General features: G+C 43.1%; 1 protein-coding gene across 1 annotated transcript in view; it reads right to left on the bottom strand.

Annotated features, from left to right (window-relative positions):
- Positions 1-25,724, bottom strand: part of MMS22L (MMS22 like, DNA repair protein) — a 522,815-nt gene that overhangs the window by 199,770 nt on the left and 297,321 nt on the right. Inside the window, exons 14-15 of the mRNA XM_086926628.1 lie at positions 10,187-10,377; positions 4,667-4,817 (exon numbers count right to left, since the gene is read on the bottom strand). Of these exons, the coding sequence (XP_086782754.1) occupies positions 4,667-4,817; positions 10,187-10,377 (342 nt within the window). The remainder of the gene's footprint in view (positions 1-4,666; positions 4,818-10,186; positions 10,378-25,724) is intronic.

The following is a 25,724-nucleotide window of genomic DNA, read 5'->3' as shown; positions in this document are numbered from 1 at the left end:
CCATTAATGTACTAAAGTGAAAATGAATAAGCGTTTTAAAATATATATTTTTCTGCTGCATAGAAACAAAAAGGGCTCTAAAAAAGGTGAACACCCTCAATAGAAGTCAGCCTAGATGTGTAAGGGCTCCAATTAAATTCCTAATCAAATTGTGGAGCGGCATCCAGACTGGAGTAGAGATTAGAGTTGAGAACATTGTACAGATGTCTCTGACAGAAGCCAAAACCACAAGAAAACACTTGCTTGGAAACAGTAGATGCCAGTTTGAAACAGAATGGTGCAGTATTGGAGTTGAATTATGGGCATAATGTACTAAACACTGCATTTGCCAACCCTGTAATTTGCTAAATCAAGGGTTTGTGAAAGCAAAGTGTGATGTACAATGTACTAAAGCCATAATGGGATTGGAAAATCATTTTTGATTGGAAAATGGGTTTTGCAACCCATAAAAATCACAATTAGGAGGGAGCGTAAAAGGGTGGCCCTTCCCAAGTGCGAGGTGCAATGGCATGTACCAATGGTTTACAACCAGAATTGCAGTCATGAATCGCTGAAACGTTATGGACACCTCTAAGTAACTGATCTCAAAGGGAAATCTGTCAATGGGACAGTTTCCCCTTTTGGAATCATATCAGTCAAGCTCGAGAGGAGCAGAAACTGGTCCAGGATAACACTGTGCAATTGCCGAATAATTTCAAAATGGGAAATATGTTTTTTATAATAAAAGCGCGTCTCTTAAGTAAATCGACATAAGCTGCTTTATAAAAAAAACATTTATAAAAAACACTATATGGAAATTAAAAGCGGTCCACCTTCCCTACATGCGTAGTCAATCCCAGAGTGCACATAGCAACCTGCCTTACATTGCATTGCATTACAGTGCAAACTATTAGTTAATAGTTTACATAACAAACTGCATTCATGTTCACAAACTACAGTTGCCAGGGGTATGAACAGAGATTTATATCATCTCTGCAGTGGAGTCTACTCAAGAACACTACAGGATGAAGCCATAACGAAATATCAAGTTAATCAATCAATTAATCAGCAGATTTGAAGAGCGCTACTTGTCATCTGTTATGGTATCCAGGAACAGGAAGGGTCCAGTTGATTAGCCAAGTCTTCAGGGACATTTAGAACTCTGGAAGAGATATGGAGGTCCGCAGAGGAAAGGGTAGCTCATTCCATTTATTTGCTGCTAGTAAAGAGAAGGACCCATTCTGCATCTACTATGCCGGATGAGGATTAGAGGAAGGGAGTTCAGGTGGTGGTTCAAGTAGGCTGGTCCGCAGTTGTGTAGGGCTTTGAATGCATGGGTCAGGAGCTTGAACTGGCATCATTTCTGTACAGGGAGCCAGTGGAGTTCCCTGGGGTAGGGGGTGATGTAGGTTTGTCTAGAGAGATCCAGGACGGGTCTGGCTGTGGTGGTCTGTAGTCATTGGAGAAGGTGAGCTGCAATTCCTGCATAGAGGGCGTTGCCATAGTCTAGTCGGCTAGAGATGAGGGCCTGGGTGATAGTGCATCTTGAATTTTGGAATAGCCATTTAAATATCTTATGAAGCATCGGAGGATGAAGAAGCAGGCGGAGGAGGGTGAGTTGACTTGAGTCGTCATGGTTAGCTTGTTGTCCAGAATGATGTTCCTAGCGTGGTCAGTGGGGGTATGAGTAGGTACGAGTTCTGAGGGCCACCAGGATGCGTCCCATGGTAAGCTTTTCTTCGGAAAATCAGTAGCTCTGTCTTGTCCGTGTTGAGCTTCAGGCAGTTGTCCTTCATCCAGTTGGTGACGTCTGTCAAGCAATGGTGGAAGTTGGTCTTGGTGTTGGTGGTGTCTTCGGAGAGGATGAGCGGTGTGTCGTCAGTGTAGGATATGATATTGAGTCCATGGGTTTTGGAGATGTTGGCCAAAAGTGTCATATGAAGAGGGTGAGGCTGAGTGAGGATCCTTAGGGCACTCCACAGATGATTTCCTTGGGTTCATCGGAAAAGGGGGACTTTTTGCGTTCTTTCAGTGAGGAAAGAGGTGATACATCTGAGAGCTGCTCCTTGGATGCCTATGTTGTTCAGCCTTGTGATCAGTGTGTTGTTGCAGACCATATCAAAGGCTGCTGAGAAGTCTCGGAGGATCAGAGCCAAAGTCTCGACTCAGTCGAGTAGGGTTCGGATGTTATCAGTAGTCGCTATGAGGGCTGTCGAGGTGCTGTGGTTGCTGCGGAATTTGGATTGGGAGGAGTCTAATAGGAAGTTTACTTACAGATGTGAGGAGATTTGTCAGCTGATGACTTTTTCGAATACTTTTGCTGGGAACGTGAGCAGGCAGATAAGACGGTAGTGGAGTACTCTGGGGTGTGCTGAAGGTTTCTTTTGTACTGCATTGACATCTGATGTTGTACTACAGAGTGGGTGTTAGACCTGGTACCATTGGCGTGGGTCTCCCTTCCATTTTTGCGTTTGCCTCATGTATTGTTAGTGGTGTTAGATGCTTTGGGCACTGTGCCACTGCTATCCAGTGCCACAGTGAAAGTGCTCCCTATTGTAAATTGATGTATCACTTAGTGGTTCCATGTTTGGCTATTTGGTTTACTTGTCAGACCCTAGTACAGTGCACTGAGTGTGCCCAGGGCATGTAAATCCAAATGCTGCTAGTGGGCCTGCTTAATGGTTAATAAAACAAATGGTTCTGTCAGGTGAAAACCAAGAGTGATTTATAGAATATTCTTACTGTATCAGAAGAACCCCCTCTTATGACAACACAATTCAGAACCTCACAATTAATGACTCGAGGTCTTATTCATTGCATTTTCATATTTATATGAATTAAAGTCATTCAGTTATTTCATGAATACAAAAAGACTGTCAAGGTGAATTTTTGAGCAACAAAGGTGACAATGGTGAATAGTGCTCAAGTGGTGAGAGATTTCCTATATATGTACAGTGAGAGATACAAATCTATATAATCAATATATACATATATACACAGTTATTCTTTTCGAGGCCATTCTTGACAATTGTCTAGAGAATTTCCAATGTTTCTTTAAGTTTTTGAAATCCTAGATGTCAATGGCCTGTTGTTGTGTGTCGACGTTTCGACCCTCCTGCGCCTGCAGAGGAAAATTTCATGGTTATCACCTGGAGGACTGCCGATACCTTAACGACTGAGATCGCTCTTCGGGAATTGTACCTTGATGCAATTGGAAAACCCTTTGATAGGGCCTTGTACTTCAGGTTCAGAGTGGGAACTCTTCCACTTAATTCTTTTACCACAAGATGGAAATCCTGTATGGAAATGTCTGAGCTATGCCCAGTTTGTCTTGCCAAACCGGAATCATTGGCATATTTCATGTTCGAGTGCAGCGAGTACGCAACTCCAAGGAGGGTCTGGCTCAAAAACCTATGCCGCCAGTTGGGGACTAGGAGTCATGATGTGGCAATTAGGATACTCATATCTGATAGTAGTGTACCCTATGCTTGTGCCCTAGCCAAATTTCTATCATGGGCTTGGGCTATTCGAGCCAAAAAGCTAAAACTAACTGTTTAATTCTATTTTTATAAAATCTCTCAACTGAATGAACTGCATTTTTCTTGATTAAGAAATCTGTAAAAATTCAATCAAATTAACTGGCTAGTTTATGATTGTACAAACATTTTTTCTGAAACTACTGTCTTTTTTAAATGTTCCGTACACAGACAAAAATCTTTTTAATCTATTACTGTTTTATCGAAATAAAGCTTTTTGACTTTTGAAAAGGTAATGAGATCTGGGTGCAGTATGTACCTAGCTGGCTGAGAACCTAGATGTTACTCATTTGTCTGATTTAATTGGATGGCATAATGAAAACAGTAATACTCTGTATTAAAAGTGATACTCGGAAATCCAAAGTTGAATGTGAGTATTTGCAAAAGAATAAGCAGTGGACCCAAAGTTTTTTTAGCCAGAAGCTTGCGGCCTGTGGTCTGACCGACTGTCAGAGAAGCTGAATACCAAGGTACCCTGTTTTTCTTTCCATCTCCTGCCGCTTTCATCCACCGCCATACACCCCCTGCCCTTTTATCTAATTCATGCACATTTTTCATCCTTGTTTTCTCTCTTTGTTACTAATTTCGGGTCTTCCTCTTCCCTGCTTTCCGAATTTCATGTTCTCCTCTCTCTTGCTCTGGGTCAAAGTCTGATGAGGAAAAATAAGTGACAGTCCCCAAAAATGAGTGCCGGTGGGCCCCACCTCCAATCACTGACTCAAATTAAGCACTGAATGTGGGCGACGTCTTCATACACAATGCAGTGACGTCAAGTGATCACCAATTTCCCGTCACAATCAGTAAGAACATAATCTGTCATTCAGAATTGCAAAACTCAGTCTTGCAATTTACTGTTCCAAAAATGCATTGCCTTGTAAAGCAGACAGATGCTTAACTGTCAAAATTCATCAGCCAAATCTATATTTCACACTGTTTATAAGTTGTGTACACGAGGAAAAGAGCAATGCGTAAGTGAGGCAAATTTTTAGTCCGGACCTCTTAATTTTTCCAGAGGAAGCAATAAAGGAAATACACTGATCAATCTTAAAGTGGGTCTTAAGTTTAGCACGGCACAAATCATGAGTCTGTTTTATGATCTTAAAGCTGCAGAGCACTAGAAATATTTCGGAAGAAGAATTCGAATTGCCTACCTGTTTTGTATGAGGTGACTTAGATATCTAGATGCCAGCTGAGGACATACCATGTCATCCCACCCAAACAGCTGCATCATTGACAGAACCGGGTGGGGCTGGAGATCTGATGGAGCTGTACTCGGCAAGTCCAGAGCCAGCAACGCAAATCCTGATTGTAGAAAAAAAAGGGGCAAAAAAGAGGAATATTGTCAAGTACATGAATAAGACAATCATGCATAGTGTTAGTATGTGGAAAGTGTAGACTAATAGTTCAAAATGACACAAAGAATCTCCATTTTGGTCGTGTCCAAAAATCCACCCATTCAAATACGTCTCCTTCTTCCGCGTAGCGTCTTGACTATAGACTGGTTTCCAGCACAGGTGTGGATACTTTTTTTGACATTTGCGTGTGTTCACATAATCTTTATTTTTTTTAATTAAAGACACCTAGACTAAAAGTGAGTCACGTTTTTACGCAAGAAGGTGAATACAATGACAGCACACAAAATGTAACAACATAATCTGCAAAACAGTGCAGAGTTGAAATACAATCCTTTTTCAATATCATCTTATTGTTAGTGTGTGGAATAGATAGCTGACATTGTCTGCAGGCCCCGTTAATGGGTCCCAAACTACCAAAGCCATTGCATGTCATGGATGGTTAACTGCATCTGAAACGCAGTTGCAGGTGAAGTAGCAACAATGACCTTCTGCTCCACAATGTTAAGCTCGTGGACTAATAGCGCTTACCTTTGTCTATTTTGTGTACTACAGTCAAGCCAGGATGTTCTGGGCTTTGCCAAATGCTTGTTGTGTGTACATGATGGTCAATCTCTTGTTTTTTTTTTTTTTTTAGGTCTTGCACCTGGCGATTACAGCGCAAAAGCGCTGTCCCGCCTGCAAGACCTATAGTCACCGGCTCTGCTTCCCAGGAGACAGGAGATGGGCACGCGCAGCCTCAGGTATCGGATCAGGTCGCGCACCCATTGCTCCTGTGAACAGCATGCCGGAATCGTATCAGGACACGCGCACACACACACACACACACACACACACGCACACATACATACACATACATACATATGCGCACACATACACACACACACACGCGCGCGCACACAAGCACACACACCCTCCACCCCCCCCCCCACCCCCACTCACCGGGCTCTTTCCGCTGCTACAGGCTCCGCCGCATCACCTCACATGAGTAAAAAGTACAGCCTACCATGCTGGTTCTTACATCAGCCCGCTTGCGCGTGCACCCATGCAGGCTGTGTTGCTGTCTAAAAGAGTGAGTGGCCCGGTACTTCGGAAATGCCAGAAGAGATGGCAACAGGGAACCAGGAAGAGCCGTCGGGGTTAAATTGCAGCTGCGCTTGTTAAATCAAATGTTAATTACATGCCAAAATATTCTCCGGGGTCGGTTCGTACCCAGACACCAACCCAATCCAGATCTTAAACTCTTACCCAAATCCCTTCAAGATGGGCGGGACTCGTGACTGTGAGAGGAAAGATCGGATCGTACAAAGAAACGTGCAGACTCTACTGCCAATCAGCACTTGGGAATTCTGTATGGCGCTGTAGGATTGGCTGGGAAGCCTTCAGTGCTCCAATCCTAGATCACCTTACATTGTAGCAGAAGAACCTTGACTACGCTTAGTATGCGACCAGGAAGCGCTGAAGCACGGAACATAACTGTTGAAAGATCAGCAAACGGAGACGGCCAGACATGAGGCTGAATTCACGGGAAGTCTGTGTAAGTAGCGGACATGCGGGAGGTCACCGTGGTGTGCACTAGAGGTGGACAAGCCAGAGTGAGTGTTCATGGGACAGCAGACTGGGCAGGTTTGGCTGCAAAAACCAAAACACAAGCCGAGACTTCAAACGCGTTGTATAGTCAATGTTGTACTAACATGTTTATAACTCACCAAAACAGTGTAAATTGTGCTAAATATGGCATGTATATTTAAACCAGAACTCCTTAAAGTGGTTGTTGTCAGATCATCTCTATTTTATTTACAACAAAACTACACGTTTCCTAACACCAGCGGTATTTGCAGTGCTAGATTCAAAACTCACGAACCCCAGCATTGAGTAAACTCTTCCATTCCATCTCTACTCATTAGGCCAGGATAGTGTTCCTTAAGCCCTGGACTTATTTTCACATCAGCTGTTGCATAAGTGGGCCTTCTTATTCAACCGTATGTTACAAAAATGGGGGGTCTTTCAAATTGAAACATGTTATTGTCGGGCACAAGTTGGGGGGTACTAAGCCCACCCCATGACTATTTTTTAGAAAGGTGACTCCGTTCCTCTTAGTACGATGTTGACCGGTGTCACCTTGTAACCCATCACTGTAGCTGCTTGCATTTGCTAATACTGTATGTGTGGCCTAGGGGTACCTGTGAACGTCCTTCCCACAGGCATCTCCACTTTCATTTGTGAAAATGGCCACGGAGAGGTGAGCTTTTAATCGATTATCTGAGGAACTGATATCTTACAAAATAACTCTCATATGGCCTACTAAACTGTGATGCACTTTTGTGATTTAGAGCTGTATAAAGAATTCCTGCAGGAAACAGTTAATTTGAATAACTCTTCATCTTTTGTGGACTAAAGCAGTTGCGCCCATGCAGTGAAAATCATTTTTAGAACACCACACACAACCACCACACACACAACCCCCACACACACAACCACCACACACACAACCACCACACACACAACAACCACACACACTCAACCACACACAACCCCACAACCACACACCCAACCCCACAACCACTCACACAACCCCCCCCACACACACCCCCACACACACACAACCCCCACACACACACAACCCCCACACACACAACCCCCCACACACAACCCCCCCACACACACAACCCCCACACACACCACAACCCCCACACACACACAACCCCACACACACACACAACCCCACACAACCCCACACACAGACACACACAGACACACCCCAAACCCCAACACATGCACACCCCACCCCCACACACAACCCCCCCCACACAACCGCTCTATCTATCGCCCTAACTTGATCTATCGCACTCACTATCTATTGCCATCACTATCTATCTCTATCTATCGATCGCCCTCACTCTATCACCCTCACTCTTATCTAACTATCTATCGCCCTCCCTCTATCACACTCACTCTATTGCACCACCACAGCATCACTCAGCACCACCACAGCATCACTCAGGGGCACCACAGCATCACTCTGGGGCACCACAGCATCACTCGGGGGCACCACAGCATCACTCGGGGGCACCACAGCATCACTCGGGGGCACCACAGCATCACTCAGGGGCACCACAACATCACTATGCACTACCACAGCATCACTGAACGCCACAGCACCACTCGTCGCTACCACAACATCACTCAGCGCCACCACAGCATCAATCTATGCAACAATTCAACAACAACTGGTTCAAATAGGTTCTCTAAATGCTTGGAACTTTATTACAAATGTCACAAAAAGATGTTAATATTTCACTTCTGTTCTTGGATTTTCGTCACAATAAAATACACTTAACATAATCTTCACGAAAGTTGTTTACAAAAGTTTAAGCTATTGCCATTATAAATTATAATAACTTTTATTTAAGTATTAATTATTTTAAAAAATTCAAAGCCATTGTTATGTGTAATAGCAATACATCTAAGTCACTTAAATACAACACATATTGTATTACAAATGGTATAGGTGTCACATATGCGAAAGTTTTGGCATTGTAAATGACAAAACTATTAATTTTGCTATTTTCAAAACCAACACATAAATAAAAAAATTGTCATTTACAATACCAATAGCTCAAACTTTCCTAATGCGAGACCTATTGCATTGCAAATGCTTTTTTTTTTTTACAGATTCGACATAATTAAACTTAGATGGTGTAAAGAGTATGGGAAAAAACAAAATCGTTTTTAAATAATGTGGCTTTTGGGGCTACCAAATTCATGTAGCTTTCTAGCACCTTGCAACATGAACGGTGTATTCATAGATGCGAGAGAGCCAGGTAGTTTAATGGATAGGAGTATTGATGAGGGAAGCAGGAGTACAGTAGGTAGCAAGAAAAAAAATGTTTCCTCAGCAAAAAGAGCAATGATGGGAACCTGAGAGCGAGAAAATTAAAAATGCAGAAAGCTAAGAATGGCTGTGAAGGTTAGGACGAAGAAACTGTACAGGACTCTGCGTTTAGAAGAGAGAAAGCCTGCCTTATGTAAATATGCAGTCGTATGGCATATGTGTGGCAGGCTGACTAGGATAGCTGTACCAAAATTGAGAATTTCGTCCAAGGGAATGAAGAAATGTTGGGAGGGTGTTGCGGTGACCTAAATCATTCATCACAGATATGTTCTTGTCTCAGAAGTTTGGTTGAGGGGAAGAGGAGGCACTGCAGCAGTTTCCAAATGTTAAGCAGTTAGAATGGATGCACAGTGGCTGTGGGAGCAACAATGCTACTCGCATACTTGGGCCTGCTATGACACCTAGGTTCCAGGTTGAGGAAGTAGGCGAACGTGTGAAGGAAAGGTGCTCTAAAAAACGCATTCGTTTTCAAAACAAAAGGGCATAAGAGGGAGAGAAGGACCATCCCATGGCTGGATAGCAGCGATGGAGAAAGAGATTTTGGATCAGAAGACAGGAAAGAGAAGAAATGTGCATTGTCATATTAATGTGTTGAGAACCCAAAGCACAAGATGTTGTCGCCAAGGAAAATGATCCAAAGGGAAAAAAGGAGCCTGGGGAGGGATTAATCGGTAAGGTGGCTGGGGGTCATTGGTGAAGTGCCAAAGCACCAGGAGACAGAGAAACATCAATCAGTGAGGCAGGCTGAGGACTACTCAGAAGCCCAACCATTCGTACCCAGCAAGAGGTGTTGAGAGCCATGTTGGGTGGTGAACCGTAGCCAAATTTTGGGGAGTTGGGGGAGAGGGTGTGGCCTAACGGCTAGTGCGGTCGATCTCAAATCTGGGGAACCGGGTTCGAGCCTTGGCAAGGGCGGAGGCAGAAGACGGATACGTTTCACCGTTTATTCCTTAAGTTAATAGTATAAATATATCCCACACCAGGAGCGGTGGGGGTTGTTCATCTCAGCCTCAGGTACCCACGGACCACCCACCCAAAGAGTTTCCACATAGAACATTCACTGCCCAATAGTATCAAACATACACTAGACATCAAACAGACAAGACGCCACGCAGTCTTATCTCTACATAAGTAGCGTACGCTCATCTTCGGTGTGAGTAAAAGGGGACAAGTCCAGGACGTTTTCATCGCTACATGTGATGCATACGATGAAATGTTGTTGGTGCTTTCTAAGTGCTGCTTTCATAATCACAGCATTTGTCTGCGTGCAAAAACACACAGAAAAAAACACACACAGGCATTAAAAATTGGGCTATGTATTACCGCAGTGTGAATATGGGGACAGGAAAGTGAAATCATTAAGCAACAAAAAAAAGAACACAGAAAACATCACTTTAAGAGAAAACTGTGAAAGTTAAACCGACCTGCAGCTGTATCTGCAAGTTGAGGAGGAGGTGTCTGCGACAATCTCAGAGTCTTCAGGTAGGGAAAGAAATTCTTCCATAGTTCACTGGCAACAGCTAGGTGGCGCTCTTTCACAACAGACAAAGGTTGTTGATGTTGAAGTCCTGCATCCCCCACCTTCAGTCCCTGACTGGTGCGTTCATGAACACTTCTGGAAAAACAAAAACAAAACACAAAACTGCATCTCTAATATATAGTCAAGCAAAGACAACTACAATCACATCTAAGTTAATTTTTTTTTACCTTAACACGAGGCAATTTACTTTTCCTTTGAAAAGCCTTCTGCTTTGCAATGAGGCATTTGATGGGAAAATGTTAACATATTACGTGGCAATAACGTTAATGCATTGCAGAAGTCAAATCTAAAAATCGACATGTGGCTACAACTCGGGTTTGAATTTTTTATCAGTTAACTTGGAAATTGTTTTCAAAAGTCGTATGTATGCGTGGATTTTGTGAGATAGTATAGTAAGAAGGAGATAGGTATATAGCCTGGGGCTAGGCCCTCGAGAAAACTGGAAGGGACTTCCAAAGAGCTCTAAACGAGACAGGGCGTACCTAGTCGGAGCTTGGGCTAAGTAAAATTAGCTTCGACAAAGCAAAACAAGCTTTGGCAAAACGAAAAGTTTTCGCCGCTGCCAATCAACTGGCTTTTTGCCACTGCTGGTCTTTTTCACATTTACAGATGACCTGCAGAAGTGTGTGCACACATGCACCGCAGACATCTTGGAACCGTTTTTCTTTTGTTCCAAGAACATTTGTTCCAAGGTGTGAGTAGTTGGCCTAGCATATGATGTCCACTATTCTAGTGGGCACCTTGCACCAGTCCAAACGACCCTTATTGATGGTAGGTTTAGACAACCTTTATAGAAAGCTATCCTAGTGGTAGCTGTGGAGAGCAGCCTTCAGGCTAAGTCTTGAAGGAATGTAAAGCAGCTTGTTTTACCAGTCTACAATCTCTCGAATAACCAAATGAAAGCAGAACCACACCAGGTATATATATAAAATATATGTATTTATTCTTAACACACCCCTCTAGTCTCTTTATGAGCCTAGAGGCAAAAGTAGAATACAAGAACTTAAATAGCACAAAGTAAATTAGCACAGTATACGTTTTGCCCTAGGGGCGTCACAAACCATATACTAAGAAAGTGGAATAAGTACCGCTCTCAACATGGAGACAAGGCCTAGGGCCTGTAGAACCGCTGGGGCAACTAGGAACCACCCATGGTAGGAACGCAGGAGACCCACGGGGACGTGTGCAGTGTCTTAACACAGTTGTGAATAGTTATTGACTTCTATGGAGAAAGTTAGATTTTTAAAGAATAGGGACACTTAAGAGTGGACTACGGTAAAACCCTTTCAGTACTGGACACTTCGAGAGCAAAGACCGACGGGAGCACCGAAGTACTCACCCAGGGAAGCCGGGTGCATAGGTGTCTTTTCGTGTCGGGTTTTGTTGCCGTTTCGAATGGAGAGCTGCATGGAAAGAAGTGCTGCAGGCGACCAGAAGAAGAGTGTCTGGATGGATCCAAGGGTGGATCGTAGATCTGAAGAACAGGAAAGCAGAGGGGACAGAGTCTGGGCCACTAGCCATTGACCAGGAAGGCGAAAAGAAGGTGCCAGCCGATGTCGGGTGATTTCAGGTGATGTAGGTGAAGCTGGACTCTTCAGCCACAAGGTCCAGGAGGCGTTGACGACAACCAGGAGCTGGATTCGAGCTGTTCCACGTCAGATGTCGAGTGCTGCGTCGGTATCTGGATTGGACCCAACAAGCCTTGGCAAAAGCAACCCACGCAAGATGACAAGATTAGCTTCAGAGTAGACCAGCAAGGTCTGAGGGTGTCACCCCCCCCCCCCCCCCATTAGAGGGGAGTCAGGGCACGTCTGGAGCAACCAGGGAAGCCCAAGAAACAAAGTAGATTCCTTTGCGGGGACCCACCAGTCAACGGACCAGGGATTGTGAAGGGGCCTCGAGCAGGAATGCAGGAAGCGTGCTCATGAAACACACATGGAGTGTAGGCCTCCAAGCTTCGGTGCAAAAGGTGCTGAGGGCTTGGACTACAAGTAGCCCAATGCACAACTTCAGGAAAGCGCGGGAAGTCGATTCACTAGCAAATGTGCTGGATGTTCAGGAGTTCTGGTCCCACGTCTCTCGTGATGGCTACAGGTCTCAGATTTGCTGAGGACTCGTGTCAGCCTCGGAGATGTCTGGAAGTTGTGTCCTGTGTCGCAGATTCTTCATGATCCGGTGGAAGCCTCGAAAATGCAGACCGGCAAGATGCTTCTTTGGTGCCTGTTTGAAAAGGGGAGTCCCTCCTTGACCCCAAGGGAGATTTCTTCAGTCTTACAGTCGAAATGGAATGTCGAAGGTCCAAGATATATGTTGCGAGTTTCGTCCAGGGTAATCTTAAGTCCTAGGGACTGGGTTCCTATACTTATACTAAGTTTAGGGGGATGGACTAACTCTAAGGTCCCACCTATGGGAGGACCTGGGAAGGGGGTGGTTACACCCCTTCCCCTTTGTCCAGTTTCTCGCCACAGCTGGGGCTGAGTGCCCCAGCAACTGGTTTGAACTGGAAAATGCACGGGGACACCTTGTGTGCCCCAGGCACTGTCTGAAAAGCATTCACTGAATGCACCCAACCTACACCCCAATACATTAAAGCCTGTCTGGGGAGGTGCTGGCACCTCCCTAGACAGGAAACCTATTGTTCAGGCCTCCCCTGCCGGAGTTTCGTCTAGCAGCAGGAGGTCAGACTCGTGTCTGTGGCAGCAGCATCCATTTTGTGATGCGGGGGCTCTGCTTAACTTCTACCAGTTAGACCAGTGTGTACATGTCTTCTCCCTCTAGAAGGGTGGAATGCAACCCCCACCGCCAGAACTGGCGGGAGGGATGTATTCCAAAGTGTTTGACACCAAACACAACATGTTTTGATGCAGCCATTCCAAAGTTAGCATTCACTGCGAGGATATAATGCACTTAAGAGTATATGGTATGACTGTATCATAGAACAGCTATAAGGAAGGGATTCCAAAAGCTGCAGAGGAGCTCAGCTCATGCTTGGGCACCCTCTCACACAAAATCAAGCACTCTGCCTTCAGGATTGTCAAGGCCTGCCATAGGAGTGCCATAGGTTTATATGTCCCAACCAAAGCAGATGGCATATACATTTAAATCCGTACAAGCATTCAACTAAGACAAAGATATGTTTTGGTGGTTAACAACACTATGTAATTTAAAAACATAATTGTATGTTTTTACCTGTTATCCATGCACAGCAACCTTGGATACTCATCGCAGGGCTACACTGTGGTTTCATGCTTCAGAGTATGTTGTCTATGTTGATTAATGCTTTTAGTGGGAGGGACTAGATAAACAATTGATGCAATGGCGCCAAGTAGATTGATACAGGCTTCTAGTACGCCGAAACGCGTCTCTCTGTTATCTTAAGATTGATGTAATAAAACTAAAGCTGTATCCTGACTGCCTCGAGTCCGTGCCTTCTTCCGTGGATGCCTCTGTGGGAGCTGGTTGTTGTGATATATATATATATATATATATATATATATATTACCTACTGGCGGTCGCCAGTAGGTATATATAGTTAGGACCTAGTTTCCATAGAAAATCCGCAATATTCTATTGGGAATAACTTTGGCGCCGGTTGAGGAATTTACGTGTAATTTTCCAAAATTTAGGCCAGCTCCTCTCCGCTCCTTCCCTGGAAGTTTCGGGGGGATTAGTCATGCGGGGGCCGAGAAAAAAGGGGGGTCCCAAAACGTGTTTTCCCCATGTTAATTTCCATAGGATGTTCAGACACGGCTACAGCCCGAACCGCTGAATGGAATTACACCAAACTTTGCAAAATTGTAGGGACTGGTACACAGAAGTGCCTTTTCTATATTTGGTGAAAATTGCTCCAGTGGTGTTTACGAAAATTAACTTCAAAAAAATTTATATATCTATATGCGCGCTTCGAGCGCTCAGGGTCCGCGTACCGGTAAGCACACCCGGCACGCCACGGAAGTGTGCGAGCAGAAAGCTGATTGGCTCTCGGGTGTCTGTCAAAATTCCAAACAAACCGGAGAGTCCGCCATCTTGTGTCTCGGTAGAATCGAGACAGAAGAGGTGAAAAAAAGGGGGAAATGATTAAAAGGGGGCAGGGTAGACAAGCCCTGACCCCCTAGGTTTTCTGAGGGGGGCCTAGAACGACCCTGAAGGGCAAAAAAACAAAAAAATAAATTGGGAAATTTTTGCAGGGTAAGCGCTGGGTGCGTTCCCATGTACGCTTCCAGGTACGCGTACCCTGAGAGTACCACAGGGATAAACAGAGAAAGAAAATAGTGTAAAATAAGAATTTGGAGTGCTTAGAGGTAGGGTAGCTATAAAAAGAGATGTTGTGTTATGTGGTTGATTTAAGTACCTACAAGTAGGTACCGATGCAGAGTCTAAAATTCAAGAGAAAGACTCTGTTCCCCTCATCTGAGAAACGTACACCGTCTCCTCTGTAGATATCTTGCATGTTGTAACGCAAGTTATTGTGGTATATGGAACCCATACCATAGTCTCCCAGGAAAGCAGAAACAGATCCTTCAGGGACCCCCTGAGAAGGCCTAGGGGGTCAGGGGTACTCTACCCTGCCACCTTTTCACGTTCTCAACTATTACATTTTACTCTCTTCTGAAACTACACAAAATGGCGGCGATAGGGTGCATCAGAGACAGACAGTAAGAGAAAGGAGGCAGGAGACAAAAAGAGATGTCAAATACACATTGGAGAAAATATAGTGGGAGAAGGGAAGTAACTAAGAGTAAACTTACTATGTAACACAAAAATGTTGCACTCTATACTATAAGTCTCACTTTATACCACAATCACTTCGCTATTACCTCATAAATTACAAATAAAAATGAATAATGTCTCAAACAATTTTTAATTTCTAAATATAAATTTATTCTTCTGAATTTTCATAATTTAAAAGAACTAGTAAAATGTCATCATTTGGAATTTCCTCATCAATCACATCATCAGGAATCTCCTCATCAAAAGTCTGCAAAGATGATTCCTGGAACTCTATGGTCTCCAAACATTCGAGAAATTCGCCGTCCAGAGACTGATCAAAAAAATTCCTCATATCATCTCCTCCAACAGAAACTTCTTCATTACTGGTGCTGTCAATAACCGGGACATTGAAATCTCAATAAAAGTAGTGGAAAATTCCAAAAAAATGTCAACGGTCTCACTCCCCCAATTTAGAACACTCTACAGGGCGCGTTTGCACAGTTTAAGTTTGGGTATTAATTCCTGTTCAATCCAGAGGTCCCCTAGAGGGAACTAGTCCAACAGGTATATCCAGTAAGCGCCATGGAGCTGCGCTGCAGAGTGTTGTAAAAAGGGGGCGTGCCCTCTGAACACCTGCCTGCAAAAATGTAGTAAATAAGTATTTAAAAAAAATAACAATACATACATTTAAAAATTGTCATTTAAAAAACCTTCGAAATTCAATGAAAAAACCATAGGTTTCAGGCCTGATATAGATAGGAATTAGCATTTAAAAAAACATTGAAATTCACTGAAAAAACCATAGGTTTCAGGCCTTATATAGTTAGGAATTAGCATTTAAAAAACCTTTGAAAATTAACTGAAAAAAACATAGGTTTCAGGCCTTATATAGTTAAGAATTAGCATTTAAAAAACCTTGCAAATTCACTGAAAAAACTATAAGTTTTAGGGGTGTTCTAAATAGCTGGACATTTCACTCATACAAAACCATTGAAATTGCTCCTATGTAGTTAGTTGTACTAACTATATTTCGCGCACCCGTAATCAACTGCTGATGATGTCACATATTACATCATTCATGACATGATCAGTGACATCACTGATGACATCTCAAATGACATCACTGATGACATCATCCACGTGACAATCACATACACCTTTTCATACACTAGTAAAATCTTTCATCACTCTTTGTAAAATACAGAGTATCATATTTGAATCCATTGACACAGCAATACAAGTATCTAAAAACCCACTAAGTGATTCCTAGATGTATACACACATCTAATCACTTACCTGTAGATTCACTCACACATGCTGTCAATGAACAACAGAACACTATCAAAAATACTTATACACGTATATCGACATTACACACCAGCACACATCCTATTCATATATGAAGTAATCCTACTCACTTATGCAAACAATGGATCATACTTACATACTTACTTAGCTACACACTTATACAAACACAACTTCATCTATTCATTAAGATAGTAAGTCATACTTAGTGTATTATAAAATCATCTTTACAAATATACAGTTAACCATACAGTCACTGACACAATCATTGAGTCTTATGTATACTTATTTATATACAACTGACAAATACACTGCCTTTTATTTAACTAGTTTGTTGGACATGTACCATGGAGAAATATATTTGCTCATCACCACACCCATAAAGATATTCACTCACCCAAACAACTGTTAGAACATGTAGTTTTAACTTCATATATCTACTAAATCAACTATTCACACATCTTTGGGCAGTCACACACCCCCACCGAACCACACACACATTCACTCTCCCATACAAATACTCAGTTAACTAATCAACAACTAATATAGACTTTCACATAGCTAGTAACCAACTGGAGAACCAATTTACACAACAACTGACAAATTGATACAGATATTCACACAGTTTAGTCACTATCCACTATAATTAGTGAAATATAATAAATTGGTCAAGAAAACAGTCAATTACACTGCTACTAAATCCTCCATCCAAATATTTATTTATATATATCCACTCATTCTTCAATGCAAATTGCTATATATATAATGCATATTTAAATACCGAAGCAAGCCACATTCACTGGATGATGTCATCAGAGATGTCATCTGAGATGTCATCAGTGATGTCACTGACCAGGTCATGAATGATCTAATATGTGACATCATCAGCAGTGGATTGCGGGTGCGCAAAATATAGTTAGTACGACTAACTATATAGGAGCAATTTCAATCGTTTTTTAAATGCTAATTCCTAACTATATAAGGCTTGAAACCTATGTTATATATAGGTATATATATATATATATATATATATATATATATATAGATATAGGTATACTATATCTAAGTAAGGAGTACAAGTACCACCTTACCCAGGCTGCAGTAGCAGACCTGTGGTGCCATTTTGGAAGACTTCCCAGGAGTGGTATAATATATGCTTCAGCCCCTGGTAGGCCTCTGGGGTACCTATGCCCTTGGTACCTAGGGTACCATATACTGGGGACTCACAAGGGTAACCCAGTAACCAATCTGGAATGTACCTAATGTACAGGCAATCAATTTAGAGAGGAAGCAGCTAGGCTGGGGTCAATAAAACGACAATATAAAAAAAAGGCAAATGACTGCTTTCAAACCAAAGGTGAGTACTTGAGTTTTGAAGTGTGTGCATGGATAGGATCATGTAAGCATAGTTGCCAATATAAAAAAAACGAGACACTTTACAGCACAGGTCTGCTGCAGACAGAAAGTTCTTGTTTGCGTACCTGTGTGTAATACAGAGGAACAGTTTCTGCAACATTACTACCCGGGACAGTCTCCAACTTGACGGGACTATCCCTGTACAATCGGGACCTTTGGCAACTATGTGAATGCATGAACAGAATGATGCATGCGTCATGGGATACGGTGCACACATGCATGGGAATATGTGCACATATGAGTATGATGTGCTGAGGAGTAGCTCAAAAGAACTTTCTGCAGACTGGAGGATGTAAGGGTTTTTGCACTTGCATGTTGTGTGTGAGCTCTAATGGGGGAATGTGTGCGAAGGTAGAGTACAATAGGCACCAATGTGGGTTAAACAAAAATGGAAGAATATATGTGCATTTGGGTGGGCGAATCAGGGGTTTGTGCACATGCAGGGAAAATGGCCTTATCAGTATGTGGAAGTGGGTGTTGTGGCTCTTTTGAATTCAGGTGGCAAGGACAAACCACTTAATTAGAGGAGTGAATTCCATATATCTGAGTGGAGAATTAGGTTAGATGGGAGGTTTACTGGGGAATAGCAGGTGGAGCATGAGGTAAGGAGGCAATGCCCTTTGAAAATTCAAGAGGGTTAGGATGAGGAGCTGACAACAGTATGTCGTCTGTCAGCATGCAATGGAAGGAGATAGGCACGGCAAGTTGAAGTGGGGACATGCATTAAAATGAATCATTTTGTCAAGGCGAGAGAAGGCATTCAGGGAAAATGTTCTGGTAGACTGTTGCAGTAATCCAGTCAGTTCATTAGTAGTGTTCTGATCTGACACCATGTGAAAGACTGATCAAAGTCTGATGGGGTAAAATAAGTGTCAGTTCCCAAAATGGAGTGCCGGTGGGCGCCACCTGCAGCAACTGGCTCAAACTAAGCACTCCATGTGAGTAACGTCTTCGTATACAATGCAGTGACGTCATGTAATCACAAATTGTCCTGAGTAGGAAAATAATCTGCCATTCAAAATGTGAAATGACAGATTATGATGCATATTATAGCTGGGGTAAATGAATAACGGACGTGGTTTCCACACATGGAACACTGGGATGGCGCACTTGGTATGGATGTGCGCTTTCAACGATATGTAGGTACACATGCAAGAATGAGTGTGCATGTGTGGGAGCATTTGGGAATGTGCAAGCTATGTGAACATTCATGGAGGTGTATCTGCATGTGCTGATGCTGGGTCTATAAACAGTGTGGTCATATTTGTATACATGGGGGGGTGTAGTCACATGCACGGGTAGGAGTATCAATCAGGGAAGAGGGAAGTTAAGTTTACCAATGCAATTCAGTATGCAAAAGAGTTAAGAATGTATGCAAGAAAGCCCTTCCACCCTATTTTTGCCCCCTCCCCTCAGAATGCTGAGACTCACTCTTGATATTTATTTGTGCAACCAGAATGGATATCATAGTTTCTTCTACACATTACCTCCTAGATTGCAAACCAGACAAGCTGCTTTTCGTCTTATTTCACAGTGGGTGAATCAACTGCCTTGTAAGCTACATGGGTCGAGTTCACACTTCATTACTTGTCACTGTACCAAAGGTTCGTAAAATAGCAATAACGTTTGTTACAAACAAAATATATATATATATATATATATATATATATATATATATATATATATATATATATATATATATATATATATATATATATTATTTATGGTTTGTAACAAAACAATAATGTTTGTAATAATACATACACACATACCTATATACACATGGCTTTAACCCCTTCCATGCTGATGACGGAATCGCTCCGTCATCAGCTACAGTTGAGCTGTGCTGATGACGGAGCGGTTCCGTCATGGCCCGGCCGCCGCGCCTGCGCGGCGCTGATTTCGCGCCTGCGCGGGCGTTCTAAAGAGCGGGGCGGGTCATGACGGAACCGCTCCGTCACCAGCACAGCTCAACTGTAGCTGGTGACGGAGCGGTTCTGTCACCAGCATGCGGCGGCCGCGCGGCCGCCCCGCCCCTTTAGCGCTGCGGCGGAATAGCCGCCGCAGCGAAGGGGTTAAGTGGGAGGAAAAAACTGTGGGTCTTTCAAGGGGCGTGGCCAATGTAATGAAGGGCAAGGCTTAAAAAATATAAGCTACAAACCTGTGCTTAGCATAGTGTGTAGCCCGACTTGTATTTTGCTGCTTCTGTCATTGCATCTAGATAGATATATGATACAACAAGAAACATCATACCTACAACAAGAAACATCATACCTACAACAAGTCAGTACTATTGGCTTTGTCAATGGTTGTTAGTTACATAAGATAAATTAGCAGCAGCTATGGCTTGTATAGAATGTTGAAAAAGCTTCCACTTAAAGGCCTGGTGACCATGGCAATGTTGCTGCTCATGAGTTACAGCAAGAGAAGGGAAATCCAGAGAAAAAAAATACTCTTTAAAGGATGTCCCTTCCCCTACAACGCTCACCTGGCATGACGTCATGCTGTAACTTCTCCACTAGTGAGAAGTGAGCAGTGTGAGCACACGCACATCGATGTGCCTGCTGTTACTGCAGTCCGGAAAAAAACGGGCAACCTGTGCCAGGGCACAAAACAGAGCACGATAGAGACCAGTTTCAAGGCCTCCTTTAAAAAACCAGCCTGTGCTCAGCGCCGATGAGACCAAGCCCACTTAAAGAATTGTATATACAAGAGCTTGGTAAGTGCACACTGGGGTCGGCATAGAAGTGCATGCGTGGGTGTGTGTATTCAGGCATTGGTATGTGGCATGCATGGCAGGGTGGTATATGTGTGTGGTTTTAGCATTCTTGTGGAAGATGCTTGTGCGTTCTGGGGATATTTGCACATGCAGGACAGGACTCCAGGTATAGGTGGGTTTATATTCACACAGGGATATTCAAATGTACATTGACAAGGGGGATGGAGAAAATATGCCTAAACTTGGGGACGAGCCTGCAGTGTTTACACGAATGAAGTTTCCTCAAATGGACACCTGAGTAACTTTATTATACAGTTAATTAAAACTGTAACATACAAACATCATATTGGTACTTAATAAAATTAAGGATAAAAAAGTTGAATACACATTATAAAATCTAACAGTACGAGATAAATAACAATTCCAAAACAGCGTTTCAGGTAATATATCACAATTAGCCATTTAGCGCCAAAAGGGAAGTGTGTAATGCAGAGGCAATAACAAAGTGTCCCAATGCTCGTTACAGATACCGATAGCTAACTTTCATCAAAGTTCATTTGTGCAATATAAAATAGAACTTGATTGATTCAGCGGCTCTAACTAGGCTATCTCTGTAAGTGCGTTGTTAATCCCTGCAAGGAGATATGATTTAGCCCCCTTAAATCCATGTTCTATGTCTATTTCTTAGTGCTGGGCTGTATGCAGTGCAGTTAAAATAATATTAACAAACTTCCCAGCCCTTGCTAGAACTTGAGCTGAATTATTACTGAAGCACAAATCAGATACATCCCTGCAATGCCTCAGTAACTTATCCCGATAGACTGGGACCGATAGACGTCGACGGTTGTTAGCAAGATGTGGACAGCAACATAGAAGATGTAACCAGGACTCATGTGGATAATTATCGCCCATGTTGCATGCACTAGAACCTATTTTTTGTAGCAGTTTTATATAGTGCAAACTCAACCGTAAGGCATTTGAGCGCTTTACATGAGAACCAGTTGCATTAAAAAAAAACAAAAAAAAAAAAAGGTGGACACGGTCATCTTTGGTGGGCACAGGGGCATTAAGTGATATGCCCAGAACCACAGGACATTGAGTCTACGCCATACTCGAACCTGATTGATTCCCCAGCTCCAAAGTTTTCAGCTCTGGCCGTTGGGCCACATCCTCTGACTTGTCTGAGTTTGCTAGACCATATGGAGGATTGTGAGAGAAAAGCGCAAGTGCGGAAGTGCATGCCCACGTGCAGAGCTTCCCACTTAAAGAACTATGCTTTGTCGATGACCTATACTCGTAGCAGCCAGCCTGGCCTGCACTTGGCCACATTCCTCACCTCAGGTAAACCACAATGCCTGCAACATTTTCGCAAGACAACATGGCGAATGTAATATAGCACTAAATTGTGTTCGAACCTTCCACTGCTGCTCTCGTTACTTAATCTAATTTAGAATTTGTGACTTTCTCGAGCTTTAAAAAGGATGTCTGCAGGGAATCTCTGTTCCCAGAGATGGAGGTGCGGGAGGGGCAGGTTAGGGGAGACATTAACAGATGTGTCTGGCTGGGTGCGATTGCAGACTTTGCTGCAGTGCGCTGATGAAGTAAATAACATGCTTATTAAAAACAATCTGCAAGAAGGAGCTATCATTCCTCTTCCAATTTATCTTCTGGTCAATTCGATTGAGACGGTTTATTTACGGCGCAGGATGCTTTATTACATTTGCTTTATTGAATTCAATGAACAGCGCAGTGAAGTCGCACTCAAGAGGCATGCTACAGAGGCGAGCAATCGCAGCGGCCATTTTGGGAGTGAAATAAGGCCTCCGGGTCGAGGCCTTGACGGGAGGGCCGCTGTTGTTGGTTTATTGATAATGCCAGTAGTACAAATGGAAAGAAAATACTCTGAGATCACAAACCTTGGGGTTCAATGGTTGGCAGCAGAATGAGGGCAGACGGCATCCAACATACATATCAATTTTTTTCATAAATCTTCTCCATCAGATTGTCAAGAAGAACGAACACACGTGTTATATGTTCGGTCTCACTTAATTCAATTGGCCGCAAGCAGACTGCATTTTAAAAGATTATACGGGTTAAGGCATCTGTTGAAGAGCTCTTTCTGTAGTCACAACTTCCAAGGGAATAAGACCAGTAAGATAACTCTGATCGTTAATGTGCTTGCAGGAGAAATGTGTGAGTCTAATCACATGTCGGACTCATCAAAATGTCAGAGCACTAACGTGCATGCAACAAACCACAAAGTGTAACCTGCAGGTCACAGATTTGCAATTTATGTAGAATGCTCATCGTGCTACTGCTTCTGCTGCAGAGATCCTTGTGGTACCCGAAGATCACAAGTTATCGCTGTAATGTAGCTCAGTGAGTTATGAACCAGCATCAAGGAGCTGCATGCAAAGTGAAAGGTCCGAGTGCAGAACTGCCTCAATATTTTGCTGTTCAAAGGTTGCTAAAAAGGGTTCCATCAAATAGGAATAAAGACTTTAGTGTGACGCAGATCTCCTACAGAAAGAGCCTCACCCCCTGCAGGTTCCTGCTCTAAACAGAAAGCAGGCAAAGTGTAAGCGCAGCTGAATGTGTTGCAGAATTGACTAATTACACCAGGACAAACTCAGAACATTTAATTGATGCCAGCCCAGACCAGGCTTAATAATAGATGCCCGATCTGGATGGATCACCATCATTTCCCGCGCTATATTCACAGTGCCACAAAACACATTTAAAATCAGTTTATTGCCTGAGAGAATACATAGAAACAAAAATATAAATTACTGTATTAGCCTTAACATACCCATACAATATATTACAATTTTTTCCATGCAATTCATTCCACAAACTAATACCGTATATACTTCAGTTTCCTCTGCTTCTTTCTTAAACAAATTAATCAAGCCACTATCTGTAGATCCCTGCTTAGAAAAAGTGGGAGAAAGATCCAGATCTTTCTCCTATCCTTCACTTAAATGAAGTATAATATTTGCCCCTGAGCTCACTTTTAGCCTCACATTCCACTATTAAATCGATCTCAATTTCCAAAGACTGACTACGACCTTGCCAACGCCTCTCCCCTCAGACAATGTCACTCCATGCTCCATCACGGCAGGGTTTTGCCCAAAACGCTCACAGCTTCTCATTTGCAAATTAGAGAAAGTAAAATTGTTTCTCCCTGGGATACAGGCAATACAATGAACCTAAAGTCCTCATTTCTAACTTCTTGCATCATGATGATCCGTATTTATAAAGAGTTTCTCCTTAATATATAATTTGAAAGCAAACTGACAATCAATAACAACCAGCCAATAGGGGTACCGAGATAACAGATGGCCTGCATTCACTCCAACCAAATACAGAACAGTGCTTGCAGAGCTCAAATAAACAAAGTTTCTTACTTTTAACGCCACTTGGCCAGAGTCCCTTATTTTCCCCATATTTAAGAAGGGTGACCGTAAAAATCCAGCTCAATACAGGCCAATTTCTCTTTTGGATTGTCTAGTCAAGGTGGCTGGCCGTATCATTTTAGGCTGTCTCCAGGACTGGGCAGAGACCAACAATATCCTCACGGACCTGCAGTATGGCTTTAGGTCTGGGTTGGGGACTACAGAGCAGGCTATCAATTTGGACTTACTTATTAGTAAATATGTGCAAGCAAATGAAGGCAACTAGTTTTTAGTCTTTGTAGATTTATCTTCTGCTTTTGATTTTGTGCCCCACAATAAGTTATGGTCAATCATGGCTAACATGGGCGTGGACTGCACTATCGTGAACTTTCTTAGAGATTTGTACGCCCAGGGTCAGGGTAGAGTCCGCTACGGCCTTAATGGTAACTGTACTGTGCCATTTAAAATAGGAAGAGGGGTACGCCAAGACTGCGTACTTGCCCCCTTCCCTGTTTAAACTTTTCTTAACAGCGTAGGCGGTACACTGACCAGCAAGTGTGCGGACCTACCTCAGGTGGGACATCGTCCAATATCGGCACTCCTTTACGCAGACGACGCAGTATTAATGGCTCGAACTCCACTTGGCCTCCAGCGTCTTGACGACGAGTTTGCCCAGTTTATGCAAAACCATGGTTTAAAAATTACCATCAGTAAAACCTTTACTATGAAATCTGGGGACATGGCTTCTCGTTGTCGTGATATTTTTCTTTAGGGCTCCAAAATTCAGTTCACAGCGACATTTTCATATTTGGGGATTGTGTTTACTCAAGCCAGGAACTGGCCGGGGGCAATTAAATCAAGGTGGCTTTATTTTATCAAAACAATAATGGCCCTGTTGAATTTTGCCAGACAGCTCGCCATTAAACATCCTAGGGAAATGATGACTATTTACAAGGCCGAATGCAGGCCCACTGCTATGTACATGTCTGAGCTCTGGGGATATGAAAAGATTGACACTCTTGAACTTGAAGAAAACGCCTTCTTAAGGAATCTCCTTGCCCTCCCGAAAAGTAGCTCCACCTATGCCTGGCATTCCGAATTCGGAGCCCCTTACTTAGCAGGGGAGGCACTTCATTTTAAATGGACAAAACCAAATGAGCTGCTCTGCGCCTCTTCCACAGTTTGATAATAAAGCCACTTTAGTATATAAACAGCTTCCATGCTAAAGCTCTTAGACAGGAGCAGTTTCAGGCTGGGAATTATCACGGAACTGCTGCTGACTGTGACTGAGATGCAGCCCTGCTGACTCCGACCCCCATCCTGCTAAGGAAGATAACCAGTGTACTGGGTTCGGCTTTCTAAGATTAAGGTATTCGCGCAAGAAATCATTGTCCACATCTCTCTTTTAGGAGCAAAAAAGGCCACTTTATTTTAGGACAGGTGCATCATAATTTCACGAAACACATTTCATTATTTATTTATTTACAAAATCCAACTCTACAATGATCTTACAAAAACTGAATCCCAAAACCCAGAACGAAACTCCTACCTACTACCCCTAACCTACCCACGCTACCCTTCAGGATGGCCAACCCGCTCCAGGCTGCCCACCCCCACTACCAAAACCCCGCCTCTAATTAGAACAAAGGCACCCATCCTAACTGTGGCAGCTAAGAAAAGGAGCAGCACCTAGAGTACCGCAGAAGAAGAAAACACCCCCCACCCAAATGTAAAAGAAAAAGAGGGAGGGTGGGTGGGGCAAAACAAACCTCCCTACTAGCCACCCGCTACGCAGTTCCCAACCGTCAGCCTGACTCCCTTATATCTGTTCATTAATCAGTCCCCACCTGATTTCCTGATTCTCGCGCGAACCTACC

This window comes from Lissotriton vulgaris, chromosome 6 (assembly GCF_964263255.1).
Source record: "Lissotriton vulgaris chromosome 6, aLisVul1.2, whole genome shotgun sequence".
In the NCBI taxonomy this organism is placed as follows: Eukaryota; Metazoa; Chordata; class Amphibia; order Caudata; family Salamandridae; genus Lissotriton; species Lissotriton vulgaris.
This window is presented reverse-complemented; position numbering and strand designations above follow the sequence as displayed.